At 34.3% G+C, this 15,644-nt stretch overlaps 1 protein-coding gene across 7 annotated transcripts; it reads left to right on the top strand.

Annotated features, from left to right (window-relative positions):
• Positions 1-589: 589 nt before the first annotated feature.
• On the top strand, positions 590-11,306 carry LOC107798320 (cuscuta receptor 1-like). 7 transcript variants are annotated; one of them, XM_016621297.2, is made up of 7 exons: positions 590-1,093; positions 4,476-4,625; positions 4,704-4,850; positions 5,331-8,261; positions 8,573-8,694; positions 9,571-10,241; positions 10,459-11,306. In XM_016621297.2, the coding sequence occupies exons 3-4, from the start codon at positions 4,730-4,732 to the stop codon at positions 7,490-7,492; spliced, it is 2,283 nt and encodes a 760-aa protein (XP_016476783.1). In that variant the 5' UTR covers positions 590-1,093; positions 4,476-4,625; positions 4,704-4,729; the 3' UTR covers positions 7,493-8,261; positions 8,573-8,694; positions 9,571-10,241; positions 10,459-11,306. The 7 variants fall into 7 exon arrangements, with proteins under 7 accessions (XP_016476783.1, XP_075076236.1, XP_016476781.1 ...); XM_075220135.1 differs by having other exon boundaries at positions 5,331-8,355; XM_016621295.2 differs by having other exon boundaries at positions 5,331-8,694; positions 9,571-9,654; positions 10,091-10,241.
• The last annotated feature ends 4,338 nt before the right edge of the window (positions 11,307-15,644 follow it).

Here is a 15,644-nt window from a genome sequence, read left to right as displayed (position 1 = left end):
TCAAGAATTCCAATTTATTAAACTATTCAAATGTTTTCCAAAAAACAAGCAGGTCGCGCTTTCTATACGCGAGCAACTATTCTAAAAAAATTACTTACTAAAAATGCCCACTAACTTACTAAACATTCTAAATTCGGCCCAAACATTTCACCATATAAAACTTAAAAAGCCCTTTCACTGTGGTACGCCTCGTTTTCTTTCACTTCTTGCTAATAGCCCGTTTGGCCAAACTGCAAAAATCAGCTTATTTTGAGAAGTGATTTTTTTTTAAAAGTACTTTTGGTGAGAAGCAGTTTGTGTTTGGCTAATTAGTTTGAAAAGCACTTCTGAGCAGCAATTAGTGTTTGGCCAAACTTTAAAAAACTGTTTGTAAGTGTATTTTTCTCAAAAGTGCTTCTCAAAAAAGTACTTTTGGAAAGAAGCTACTTTTTTCTGCTTCTACTTCTCTTCAAAAATACTTTTTTTACTTCCAGAAATTTGGCCAAACACCTTAAATGAAGCAAAAAGTACTTTTGGGGAAAAAAAAAAAAGAGAGGGGCTCAAAAGGACTTGTTGTTTTGAAAAGTAAAAGTAAACAGTTCAAACCAAAATTTTCCAATTCGCATGACCAGAAATTCGAAGAAAGTTCATCTATTCTCAGTTCACCTCAAATCCCAAAGCCATTATCTTTAACTTCTACACTATATATTATGATAATGGGGTCTAAAAGAAAATATAAAAAACTCGTTAAACAGTTAGAATTAATCATTAGGTATGTTTTTTGGGATTTTAAGGTTGTGGGTTCTGCTCCATTTGGCTAATGGAAGCTTAGGTTGCTGGGAGGGTGAAAGAATTGCTCTATTAAAACTGAAAGATTCATTCAACTATCCAAATGGGACAGCTCTTTCTTCTTGGGGTGATAAAGAAGAAAAAGATTGTTGTAAATGGGAAAGAGTTTCATGCAGTGAATCCACAAAGAGGGTGACCAAACTTTTTCTTAATCGCACAAGACCGTTAGAGCTGCGGAAAATTGTTGATTTCTCATTGGAAACCTCTTTATTTCTTCCCTTTGAGGAGCTGCAGGAGTTAAGATTGGATTCTAATGGAATTACAGGTCAATTCTTTCTTCCTTCTTCTCTCTCTCCCTTTTTTTGTGCGTGTGTGTTAGATCCCATATTGGTTGGGGAGTTAAACGGCGGCGGATGCAGGATTTCGTGCTAAGAGGTTTAAAAAGGGAAAAAAGTTAAAAAATTAAAAGAGATTGTGACCGGTCGGAATTGAAGCAGCAACCTCACAAAGGTTTTCAACCTCCGTAACGATTGAGCTATACTTTTGGACTATGTCAAGGGGATTCAAATTATAATATAGAGACACAAAACGGATTTCAACAACAAAAAATCCAGTGAAATCCCACAAGTGGGGTCTGAGGAAGGTGAAGTGTATGAGACCTTAGCCCTACCTAATGAAGGTAGAGATGCTGTTTCCGAAGGATTTTACCTTATATGTATAGTGTAATTTTTCGGCGAAGGGGTTCGGGCAAAGGCGAATATAACCCTTTAGAAAGGGGTGGCATGACACCCGCTAATAGGATAATTTTTTTATATACATATGTTGAAATTTTCTTAAATTAGGTTAAATATCTCATCCTACCACCCGCAGTTATAAACTAGACAATGGTGCCATGGCTTGTAGACCTTTTTGAAAGCTTTTCTCGTATGTAAAATTCAAGTTGGAATTTATCTTGAACCTTGTGTGACTTCCCCTTTTTCTTTGTGCTTTTTATTTCCTTTTAGCCCAGTCACTTTCCCTTTTCGGATGCCACACAATTTTCTATTTACCGTTTTATTATTTTTTATATTTTTCTTTTCTCTATTCTATTATTTTATATATGGTTTCTAGTAAGAACACTCGAAAAAGAGACTCAAAACTTTAAAATTATATACAATAAGTATTCCTCTTTATCTTAAATCTATGAGTTTTTTTCTTTCAAATCCGAAAAACTTGTGTCTTATGGGAATTTTGGATTAAGATAAAAAAATTGTCTTTTTAGTATATCACAATTTTTTTTGTTATTTTATAATTATTAAATATAATTTAAATCTCTTTAGTATTAAATTATGATGAAAATTTTGTAAGCATTGCTTAAAAATGAGATTTATTACTTGTAGTTTATTTAATTATACATTTTACTTGTGGGTATAATTTATCTACTGAAGACATTTTAAAAAAAAATCTTATTTTGATTGATGTAATTCCCTTATTGCAGATGTTATCTTACTTGTGTAAATTTATTTTTAATATGTAGAAAAAGATGTAATTTCCTAGTGAAAATGTTAATTTTATTTGTGTTGTTATAATATAGGTGTTATTCCTTATTTAAAATGCTAATTATGTTTATTTTTTGATATTTTAGATGTAATTTTTATATATTCAAATAAAAGACACCTACTAGGTTGACCCGAATAAACTCAAAAAAAAATCGAATAAACGTTCCTTACAAATTTCGTGTTAGTCATTACAAGGTAAACATTAAAGGAATTATGGAACCCGCCACCTTCAAATTCTAGATCTGCCTCTGGGTTCGGGTGATATAAAATTAGGTGTACTTGTATGGTTACCTGATGAGCATTTTCTTAACAATGTGTTAGATCCCACATCTGTTGGGGTTGAGTTAGGCTCAAGGTCTATCTGCATCCAACCAAGTCTTTGACCATGGAACAAGAGAATTCTCACTACCGCTAGAAGGTCAGCTGGCCGTGAGCGTGGTGGGAACGGGCTTCCCAAAAAGTTAGCCCCTAGATCGGGGTCAGTATAGAATAAAGGGGACGACCCTAACCTTGCGTTGGCTTTGCCAGCTTATTGGGTTGCGGGTAGAGAAAAACGGACGTGGGGACTCGAGGACAACTAGCCTATTGGAAAAAGACTATCCTCCCGAGGTAGCTACTTGTTTGTGTTACGTTCATATAGAGCAACTAATATGCTTTTCCATTTTGACCCATCTTGACCCAGCCCATCTTAGCCCAAATACACTTTGGGCTGGGTTGGACAATGACCCATTTATTGACCTAACCCAATCCGCCCATTTGCCACCCCTAATGAATAGTATGGTTTTGTATAAACACCCAACACAAATAAGTTTTACCTTTGCTTTTTGAAGGTCTATGATACCACATAAATGTTATAAGTTTTTGGTAATCGACTCTATGGCACGTAATTCAAAGAAAAAGGTTTCATAACAATCCCCAAATAGTGAAAATCTTGTAATACTACTATAAGTTTTACAATATTTAATAATTTAAAATACTTGAAATTTTGTGTTTACTTTTAGGATGAGTTAACCAGATGTCCCTTAAAGGAAAATAAAAGAATTTAAAAAAAAATTGTGATAAAAAAATCTCTTTACCTGAGGTGTGCTGGTGGGACGTAGCAAGTATCCGGTGGAATAGTTGAGGAGCGCATAAGTTAGCTTGGACACCATCGTCACTAAAAAAAATAAAAGGAACCTCTTTTACTTCCCAAATAGTAATATTGTCACATAAAATGAAAAGAGGAAGTATAATATGATGCCTACCCTATCTGGTGTGATTGCGAGATAGTTAAAAATGTCCATGCTTTTGTTACATATCATCTTTGAATAACGAAACCGAAAAATTTTCTGGTATCATGCTGGATTGGTTTTCTGATGCTGGTTTGCAGGATATTTGTTCTGTACTTTTGTTACCGAATGTTATTCATTTGGCGTAGGTCTTAAAATGTTTGCTGGAAATGCATATGTGAATATCACTATAACTTGCCTCCTACTACATAGTGATGGTACTAGCAATATAATGCAGAAAGACACTGAACGAAAAAGAATATGATATTTCCTTAAACGGTAGATATGATATTCAACTTGGAACAAGGGAAATTCTTTTTGTTTTTTTTTTATTTCTAACAGTAACTAGCATTTTTTCTTTGGATATGCTAAGTATTAACAACAACTGGAACTCTTAAGTCTAAGATAAACTACCAATGGAAAATGCAGGCTTACTTTCCCACAAGAATTCTTGTAGGACATTGAGTGATTAACAAGTTGATGATAAATAAGCGTATTTTTCTCTCTTTTTTCACATTTTAAGAGGCTGTTTTTGGGATTTCAAACAAAAAAGGAAGCAAAGCTAATTTTGAGGTTTAAGGATAAAACTTAGAGGGGTATAAGAGACAACTTGAATTTGGAATAGTTGTAAATGTCTAGAGTCTACAATCTGGAAACAACTCAATTTATTTTAGTTCCTATGTTATAACAGTTCGACCGTTGATTCGGATACGTATAGCACAGCTGAAAGTTGAGAATTGACGCTAACTTCCAAGGACGTAATATATCTGCATCCGTGAAAGAGCATCCTTGACAACTGTTCTAGCGTCTTGATGCTTTGTTATCTTTTCCTTGTGTTTTAGCTTGAAAAGACTCAGATTTTTACAGATGAGTATGCAAGTTTCTTGATTGATTTTTGCAGGCTTTAATGGAGTGCAGAAGTTAAACAAATTAAAGATGTTGGATCTGAGTTATAACCAGCTTACATAAATTCCATCCCTCAGTGGCCTAGAATCTTTAAAGTTTTTGAGCTTTACGTCCAATTATTTGAAAAATTTGTCAACATTACAAGGTAATGAAGCAGTACCTTGTACCCTTCTCCCTTGTGCAGTTGTACTATTAGTTCCCTAATTGACTTGTTTGTTCACAGAGTTGACGACATTGAGGGGTCTGGAGATGCTTGACTTGGGTTATAATGATATTTCTGGTGAGATACCTCTATCTATTGGGGCCTTGACATCTTTAAAGAGCTTATCGTTAAGAAACAATGAAGTAAATGGCTCTTTTCCAGAGGAAGGTGTGCTCTCTTTGCTCTAGATACTCAATTTAGTTTACATTGTTATTCCAATATATGAGCTCTGAAGATTATTTACAATGGCCGGATCTTTATCCAATGAACATGCATCATAAGTTGCATTAGTTATTCATATGTTTTTTCTTAATTTTTTTTTGTATCAGTGCTCTAACAGTGTGCGGTTAGAGGCGACTTTTTTTGTTAATTTTCTCCCGGGGCTGGGCGTATTAAAGTGGATTTGCAGGAGATATTGGCGAATAGTCATGCAGTTAGGACTTCAAAAAATTATTTGTTTGAATCTTAAATTGGGTGAGATTGGTAAACTATAGGAGTTATCTTTGTTCTTCATGTTAAAGTTTTCCCAATAATATAGAGGTGAAGCTATCACTTGTCATGCCCCCCTACCTGTGTTTATTTTTATGAAGAAAGATTTCTTTGCTCTCATCTTTGTGGTCAATGACCATGCAATTTTTCACCTTTCAGGTTTATGTAAATTGCGAAGCCTTCAAGAGTTGGATATTAGCCGAAACAGCCTCAAAGGATCTATTCCTCCATGTATCAGCAATTTAACATCCCTCCGTCTCCTCGAACTTTCTGAAAATAACCTTGGGGGAACCATTCCTTCTGATCTCCTTAGGCTCAAGTCCCTCGAATACCTTTCTCTTTCTTTGAACCATTTTGAAGGGTCCATCTCCTTGAGCTCATTTGCTAACAACTCCAATCTTGAGGTTCTCGAACTTGATAGCCTTAACAATGAGTTACATGTAGACACAGAAAATACACCCTGGAAACCTCTATTTCAGCTAAAAGTCCTAAGATTATCGAACTGCAAAATCAATGAGCCGACTAGATCTATTCCGAGCTTTCTTTTGACCCAGCATGAATTAAGAGTTGTTAACCTCAGTTACAATGCTATGGTTGGAGAGGTTCCCACTTGGTTACTGAATAACAACACAAGATTGGAGTTCCTTAGTCTTGCAGAAAACTCATTCACGGGTCAATTTGTGTTACCTGCTGATTTTAAAAATCTTGATTTGTTTTGGCTTGATATGTGGAAGAATGATATTCAAGGCCTGCTTCCAGCATCTATTGGCCATATTCTCCCAAATTTGGAGTATTTGAACATGTCTAGAAACTCATTTCATGGTAGTATTCCTCCTTCAATCGGCAACATGAGTAAGTTGTATTCATTGGATCTGTCGAGCAACAATTTCACTGGGGAATTACCTGAACATTTTTTTATGGGCTGCAAGGAGTTGACTGCTCTGAAGCTTTCACATAATAATCTGCAGGGCCAATTATTTCCCAGAAAATGGAACCTTACATCAGTCCGGTTATTGTATTTGGATAATAATCACTTTTCAGGACAGTTGTTACCTGGACTTCTTACAAGCTCCTCATTGAGCCTGTTGGATCTAAGCAATAACTTGATCTCGGGAAAACTACCTGATTGGATAGGGGAATTTTCTTTCCTTGGATCCCTTGTTGTATCCAGAAACTCGTTCAAAGGTCATATACCTACAGGCTTTTGCAGAGTAGTACAACTGATTAATTTAGACCTTGCATGGAATAGTCTTTCTGGTAACGTACCTCCTTGTTTGAATCTGTCATCACTAAGATATTTACACCTTCAAGGAAATAAACTCTCAGGATCTTTGCCGAGATCTCTCTATAGAGCATCTTCCCTTGTGACACTGGATATGAGGGATAATGAACTATCAGGGGAAATTCCAAAGTGGATCAGTGTACTATCAAATTTGAGGAATCTTTTATTGAAGGGAAACGGCTTTGTAGGTTCCATTCCTTTTCAGCTGTGTCAGCTTAAAAACATCAGCATACTAGATCTCTCTTCCAATAGACTTTCTGGTCGGCTACCTTCATGTTTGAAAGATATACCTTTTGGTCAGAAGAAAACAAATGATCAAACCTTTGAGACTGATGAATATGGGTGGAAAGCTTATCGACCCTTCAGGTCGTACGAATATCAAAGCATACTTGGTGTAAACCAATATGTTGAAGCTAGATTTTACTCATCAGATGTGGCAGTAGAAATAGAATTTATGTCAAAGAGTAGGTCTGAATCATACACAGGAAACATGTTGTATTTCATGTCTGGGATCGATCTTTCTATGAATAAGTTGGCAGGTCCAATTCCTCCAGAACTTGAATTCCTAAGTGATATTCATACTCTAAATTTATCACATAATCAAATGAATTCATCCATTCCAAGGACGTTTTCCAACTTGAAGCAAATACAAAGCTTGGACTTATCCGACAATAAGCTGAGTGGTGAAATTCCTTCGGATTTGGTTCAGTTAAACTTTCTATCAGTCTTCTCAGTGGCAAACAACAATTTATCAGGACGTACCCCGGATAGGAAGGCTCAGTTTGCTACCTTTGAAGCGAGCAGCTACGAAGGCAATCCTTTCCTTTGTGGATTACCTGTCGAGGAAAACTGCAGAAGGAGCACTGCAGTATCAGATCCAAATCCAGGAGAAAATGATCTGTTCAAAGATTCATTTTTGGCAACTTTTGTTCCATCATGCATTGTGGCATTCCTAGGAGTTGTTACTTTTATTTACTTCAACCCCAGTTGCAGAATGTTTTTTCAGCTTGTTGAAGCAAAACTCTTATCTTCCAGATAGATTTGCCTAGTTATTTACTGTACTTGATGAAAAAAGTAACTGAGTGTGTGCAAGATTATAGAAAGAAAATTAAAGCATACTACTTTTTATGACATATTTGGCAATTTAACAGTATCTTCTAGGAGATCTGTGTTTATTTCTACCCATGCATGTGTGAAAAAGTTATATTTCAATCTTCATTATACTGATAATTTAAAGGTGAGCTTTTTTTATCCTGCTTTTATTGTTTACAAGAATCTAACCAAAATTATCTCTTGTAGTTTTTGTTTTTGTTTTGGAAGAACCAGTGTTGTCAAGGGCGCGCTTAAAGCGTGCTTAAGCCCTGAAGCGAAGCTCAATCGTTGAGCGCTTCGCCTTGCTTTGTGGGCGCTTTAGTGTTGCATCAAAGCTCTAAGGCATACTTTTCCTTGCCAATGAGTGTAATCTTGAAAAGACGACCTTAAACAATTGATATTTCACCTTATCGTGAATTTCTTTTTCAATTTCTTTGTTCATATATTTGTTATTCATGCTTATAATGATTAGTCTTGGACTACATGCACATTTTTACTTTCGCACCTTTTTTCATTAAAGCCCACGCTTTATTTGCGCTTTGCGCTTAAAGCCCCAACAAAACCTTAGAGCTTTTTTGCCCTTTTAGCCTTTGATAACACTGGGAAGAACAGACTTAGAAGAACAAATAACCAGTGACCTTATGTTTGTTGCCAATCAAATCAACTACTGTCAAAGAAGCAATACTTTTTACTCAGATGACAGGTGACATCCTCAGGTAAAGCTGACAAGAGATTTGAGGTGTTCAATTGTTAAGCTGGAATTATAGAACAGGTGCTGAAGGCATTTTTAATGGAGAAAAAGATTGACATGTAATTGGCTTTCTTAGATTTTTTAAGGGGATATAATCTTCATCTTGCTTCTTGACAGCTGATTAAATTCTAGATGTTGAGAACTTTTTACTATTGGAATCCCTTCGCCACTCGTTTAATAGCCTTGTGACTTGTGAAAAATAATACAAATAGATTTGTTTTCTCCTCCTTTTAACCATCCAAGAGTTAAATTGTAACAGCATTTCATTTGTATCAGGTAAAAGAAAAGGAAAGAAGAAAAGAGATTTTGTATGAGACAGCAAAGGATTATCAAGTTTCACTCAACCTGCTGTCTTGTTTCTCCAGCGCAATATATATCCAGTTGAAGATGTTACAATGGTACGTAGCTATTGTTCATATTGCTTTTATCTCATCGACAGCCTGCAGAAATTGTCCTCTTGTGTGGTTTTAGTGTCTTCTTAACATTGCATAAAGCAGATTTTTTTGGTTACATTTACCAGTATTGTTTGAGACTGAAGCGTTGTTTGTTGTTGTATTTACCAGTTGATCTGTGACTTCTAAGAAAGATTGGTTCTCATATTGGCGCTTGACACTGATTTGATTTACATGCTTTTGTCTTTTTGTTTACTTGAGCCGAGGGTCTTTCGGAAACAGCCTCTCTACTCCTTCGGGGTAGGGGTAAGGTCTGCATATACACTACTCTCCCCATACCCCACTCGTGAGATTTTACTTTGTTGTTGTTGTTGTTGCTATTTTAAGGAGTTAAAGCATATATGTATATTAATTTTTCACTAATGTTATAATTTTTTACCAGAGGTTTTTCCAGTATTTTTGTTGCTTTCAAAAGCTTGCCCGCCCCATCATGTCCCGTACTGTTCATACAAGGAGATAACAACTCGTGCTCGCTTATCTGTGAGTCTTTGTTGGAGTTGGCAAATTGCATTCAGGGGCGGATTTAGGGGGGCGCAAGGGTGTTCATCCAAACACCCTTCGCCGAAAAATTACATTGTATATATAAGGCAAAATCTATTTTTTATCTCTATATATTAAGTTTTGAACACCCTTAATACAATCCAAAAGTGTAGTTTAGTGGTCAAGGGGGTTCAAAATCTACATAAGGTCATGAGTTCAATTCCACTAGCTACAAAAAAAAAATTTGAACCCTCTTCGTGGAGATCCTGCCCCCGCCACTATTTGCATTTCTAGTTTCTATTTTGAGTTTTATGAATCTTGTAACCAGCTTTTATTGTGCAGATTGTAGCTATACATACAACTACTTCAAGGATTCTCAAGAGAATTGCAAAGGAGCTAAGGAGCAGAAAATCTCTAATGACCAAGGTTCAATTTGAATTCAATCACAAATCTTTCTTTGCCACTGCCATGAGATGTTTCTACTCTGCCATTTTTTTGCGTTGTTTTCCATTTCTGGTTCTTTATATTTATCTTTTTTTTTGTCAAATCCAACAGTGCAGTATGTACCTAGCTAGGAGCAAATAATCTATCCTCGACGTATAATTTATCATTTTTAGAGCGCAATAATGTATCATAAACACAGCATACGAGGCTTTACAATGAGAGAATTGGGCTTTTCTGTTCTTCACCCTGCATTCCACATGTTCCTGCATATTCTTCACATGATTCAAACCTTCAAACTACCGTTTGGTTGTGGAAGTTCCATCCTGATTCTACTTAAAGAGAGGAGTGCATAAATTCTTACACTACGTCTATATTGAGTTAAGCGTGACGTTTGGTTCCTTGCTTCAAACATGACTAGATTGAAGATATTCTGCAAATAACGTTTGAATAAGGCGAAGGCCTTTTATCTTGTCAAAGGTCTCAAACTAGATAGTATTTGAGAGGAGATGGTTTAAAGCGGCTAAAGAAAGTGACTATAGCCAGAGGCGGATGTACCATTTACGATACAGGTTCGACAGAACTCAGTAACTTTGGTCCATATCATGTATTTGGTTGCTACTACATTACAAGTTTTACAGCTTAAAAGAAAAGTGTAATTTCATAGCTTATCAGAAGTAGTTAATAGAATATTTAAGTTATGATTAAGTTACAAAAAGATAGGTTCATATAACCTGTTTACTGGAGCCCTAAAAGGAACATGCTAAGTTTCTCATCTCTCTTTTGCAGGTTAAGTGGAAGAGATACAAACCAAATCTAGGGTATAAAGATATTGCTACTACATTATTCACCATGGGTTTGGGAGTTCGACAGAACCCAGTACTTTTTGAACCTCATATATAAGTGTGAAAAACGACAAGAGTAAGTTGCTCTAGTGGTGAACACCCTCCACTTCCAACCAAGAGGTTGTGAGAGTTCGAGTCAGGGGATGCCGAGGATCTATCGGAAACATCCTCTCTACCCCAGGATAAGGGTAAGATCTGTGTACACACTACCCTCCCCAAACCCCACTAGTCGGATTATACTGGGTTGTTGTATATTTAAGTGTGAAAAACGTAACAAGGTAGATAAAGTTAGAGTAAGATATATATATTTCACTATTTCAGACCTCACTTTCTCGATTCATAACCAAGAAAAGGGTAATCCGGTGCATAAAGTATTATGCGTTCATGCAGGATCAGATAAAGGGCCGCACTCCAAGGAGGTGTAAATTATGGAACCACAATGTCTACCTTCCACATCTCTTACTTTATTTCTCCATGATTGTGTAGTCATGTGACATTGCAGGTACCTAAAGGACTATGATAAAGATTCTTATATTCTTTAGGTCAATCCAAATCCTGTGGATGTACTTTGATCTGACATTTTATAGTATTTAGAGGAATCACAGCCTCTTGATTTTACCATATGGACCATTGTTAAAAAGGAAGACAATTTGAGCCAAGCATTTACAAAGAGGAAATCTAAGCCACTGTATTTTACTGCAGTTACAAAAACCTCCACAAACTCTTACCATATGGGGACATAATACAAGACAAAATCTATTTAATGTGCTTATTGTCATATGCTCAAGAAAATTTTTGGTGGTCCAAATGAGAACCCAATGGTTTACTATCTATTGAATATTGAATGGTTCATATTTCATCTATTATGACTATCCTTAGAATTACAGTAAAGTTATCTTTGTGTGACCTATAGGTCACGGGTTCGAGCTGTAGAATCAACCGCTGATGCTTACATCAGGGTAGGCTGCCTACATCACACTCCTTGGCCGTGCGGCCGTTTTCCGATCCTTGCATGAATACGAGATGCTTCGTGCACCGGGATGCCCCGCCCATTATAAGTATCCTCACATTCTCAAATGCCCTTTAAGAAGTAGGAAGAAATCTTCTCAACTTATAGCCTATGATAACATTCTCAAATTGTAGTAAAACAATAGTGTGACTTTATATTCAAGGTTCATATTTTAGTCAAGTTAACTAGTAGATCGATGAAATTGCACCTGCATATTGCGTGCACCCAAAAAATGGCGGAGCTAGAAATTTTATTAAGGTGATTCAAAATATAAAGAAGTAAACACACAAATAGTTTATTAAAATAAATGAACTTTTACTCACTATTATAATAAAATTATAAAACTATTTTTTTTTATCTCATTGATATAAATGAACTTTACTCGTTAACAGTAAAGTAACTAAATTATGTGCGTTTGCTCAGAAAATACAAAGGAGAGAAAATTATTATGTAGAATTTTGACTACCTGTATTTCATAAAACAAAAGACAGTTAAAAGGCATCTAAATGAAACCAAAAATAAAAAAATTAAGGGAGAAGAAATAACTACTAGATGCAATAAATTTGACTTTCCGGTCATTAATATTTACTGAGCAATTTACACATGTATACTTTAGTTATTTTAAAATTTGTGACTTTACTATCGGTCGTGAGTAATATTCAGTTACTTGTACTTTAATGTGACAAAAACACATTAATAATAATAGTGTACAAGTAAAAGTGTACGGATAGAGTAATAATTCTATTTCGTACCTTACTTTTTTTTTTTTTGTAATAATGAAAGTTTATTCTTCATATTGTGGTACATGATATCATGAAACGACGATAAACAATACAATTTATCCAAATATTATAGATATCAAAACGATACAGTATAATACAATACGGTATGATATATTACGAAACGATACATAACAATCATCCAAACGAAGCTGTTAATATTTATGACTTTATTATAGTAGTGAGTAATATTCAATTACTTGCACTTTAATGTGACAAATTTTTTTTTTTCTTTTGCCCTTTATTTTTTTTATTTTTTTTGTAGGGGTGGGTGGGTGGGGGGGGGGGGGTAGCCGACCAATCACATCAAGATGAGGAAAGCAGATGCAGAAGGTAACAAAATAATCCAGCCTCAAAGATAACATGCACTATCACTCCCATCACGGGTTGACACAAATATCTCCCAACATTGAAACAAAAACCTCATATGTTGAGTTAATGGATTTCCCTATCACACTTTTTGGTTCAGCTCGTTCGATCGAATTCAGTAATTTTTACTTAAACAATATATTTGTACTAAGAAATCCATTTAATATATAAAAAAAGTTCAAATTCAGAATCTAATTACTGATATTAAATATCGTTGTCCTTAAATTTAGAGCTCATAAAGTTTAAATTCTGAATCTCTAACGCTACTAATTCTATATGTATTTGTTGTCCTTGAATTTAGAACTCATAAAGTTTAAATTCTGAATCTCTAACGCTAATAATTCTATATGTATTTGTTGTTCTTGAATTTAGAGCTCATAAAGTTTAAATTCTGAATCTCTAACGCTAATAATTCTATATGTATTTGTTGTTCTTGAATTTAGAGCTCATAAAGTTTAAATTCTGAATCTCTTAACGTTACTAATTCTATATGTATTTGGATATTTTAGTGGCCCTTTGAGCTTAAGTACTCTCTCTTTTGATCCAACTTCTCACCATGTTACTCTTTGCTGTATTTTTTTGGCTTACTACAGTAGTGTCCCACTCCCTTCCTTTTCCCATCCAATTTTTGCCCTTTTTTGGTACAAATCCTTTTCAATGAAAGATAGATTTAAGGCAGGTTTTGTGAGTTTAATTCAACTTATTTTTGACTCGAATTATGCATACATATACCAATTTAATACTTATAATAATAATAGTATTATCACATTCATTGTAAAGTCAGTGACTTTAACAGCTTGTACGGATGGTTGTTACCCATTGTATCGTATTGTATTGGTATTTCAAAACAATGTTTGTTTTGATTGTTTATTTAAAATTGATTGTATCGTATTGTTAAATGCATTGTTCCGGAACAATTAAAACCCCCATTTTATGAAACAACCAATTTGGTGTGGTGGAATAGTTTCTTATTTTCTTTTCCAATTACGTCCTTACTTATTACTCCATAATTCTAGTTTATCATTTAACTTTTTTTTTTATTTTAACTCCAAATCTCCAACCTATTGATCTACTTTGTCTTCTTCCATCTTTTCTAGAGCCGGTTTGCCCCGTTCTTTTTATCCAAGTCTCCATTCGATTCTTCGTCTCTTTCCATCATTTTAATTTTTTTTTCTTGTTGCTGCTAATATTAGTTAACCTTTTTTCAGGTTTTTTCTCTTGTTTCCAATCTACGTAATTAATGATAAATTAGTAGAAAGATATTTTATTAAATTATTTTTATGTGTAGTTCTTGATAGATTTTATTTTAAAATAATTGGGGGTATTTTAGTGAACTTATCAGTTATAGTACAGTACGATACAGTCAAACTAAACAACAAAAACATTATTTAACAACAGCAAACGATACAATCTATTTAAACATTATATCCATAAAACGATACAATACAATACAATACAATACAGTACAATACAATACATTATAAAATGATAGATAACAATGATCCAAACATAACGTATATCTTGAATTCACCTATATTTTCATTGTATGATTGCTATAACTACTACCTTTTGGATTGGATGGAAATATAAACAAAATGTCATTGGAGTCTAATTTGAAATGTAATAATAATTTGTTTGTATTATGTACCTCATAATAGGATTTGAATGTACATTGTGAGATTAATGTCATTAAATGATAATTATTTGGAGAATAAATTCATTTTATGGTCATTGTTTGAATTAATTAATTAGTAGAAATACTTCACATAGAAGAAGCAAGAATAAAAATATAATTTATGATATGGAGAAATTTACAGGCAATTTGCAGGATATTATAACTTAATAATATTGCATGGATTTGCATGAATTCCAACGTAGTGGTGGTACCAAAAGTATTTAACCAAAAAAGTGACAAAAAGAAACATAAAAATCCATAATAAAGCTGATCTTCCTTCTTTCTTATCTTTCTTGTGTTCCACTTTTAGTTGTTTAACTTTCTTGTGACTCATTATCTCCCATGACCGGTTATAATTTGAATATAATAAAATGATCGTACAAAAATCTTATGTGCGTCATTTATTGATCTCATATAATATTTTATTTTATTGATCTCCTATAAAATGGCTATAAAAGTAAAATTGAATAACATTTGTAATGCGTCATAAAACCGATCTCCCCTAAATAACTTCAAACGTGATGATTGCATAGTTTTTGTGTAGTTAATCATTAATTAAGTTGTTAATTTAGGAATATCCATTAATAAATTAATTATTCTTTTTTTTTGGTGGTTAATAGAGCCTCAAGCTTACATACCACTTTCTATTTAACAGCTAACCCTGTAAAAGCTTGTGTACGCTCTTTTTGTTTGGTTTTAGTGTTCAGAATCATATTGGGGTTCGACTAAATTCAGATTGTTATTTGTGACTTGAATTATTTTCTTGTATTTTTAGAAAATCCATAATCTTCATAGGTTCAGGAAAACCCATTGTCCTAATAGATTTGGAAAAGGAAAAGCTATTGTCTTCGTCAAATTGGAATACCTTTCTCTTATAGGTTTGAGACTATTGTAGTTGAGGATTCTGTAGATTATATTTTTTTTCTTCTCATTCATAGTGGAAAACTCTCTCTGCTTCTGCCCCGAGGATTAGGCTTAGCCGAACCTCGTTAAATCAATTGTGTTGATTTTTCTTCTCTATTTGCTTTGTGTGTCATGTATGCTAGTTAACCCACGATCTTCTGCAACAATTAGTATCAGAGCAAGGTTCAGGTTTCTACATATAATCTAGAGTTAATATGTCTTCATTATCTTTAAAAAAGTACGAAGAGAGAAATTTGACCGGGGTTCTAGTTTCAGTCTATGGAAGATTAGGATGAAATCGTCCTTGGTATTACAAGGGTTATTGAAGGCAATTGATGAAGATTTTTCTGAAGAGATGAAAGAGACAGAGAAGGCAGACCTGAAGGAGAGGGCTT

The sequence above is a fragment of the Nicotiana tabacum genome, chromosome 8, assembly GCF_000715075.1.
Source record: "Nicotiana tabacum cultivar K326 chromosome 8, ASM71507v2, whole genome shotgun sequence".
Classification (NCBI taxonomy): domain Eukaryota; kingdom Viridiplantae; phylum Streptophyta; class Magnoliopsida; order Solanales; family Solanaceae; genus Nicotiana; species Nicotiana tabacum.
The sequence above is the reverse complement of the archived record's forward strand: the minus strand, read 5'-3'. Positions and strand labels throughout refer to the sequence as shown.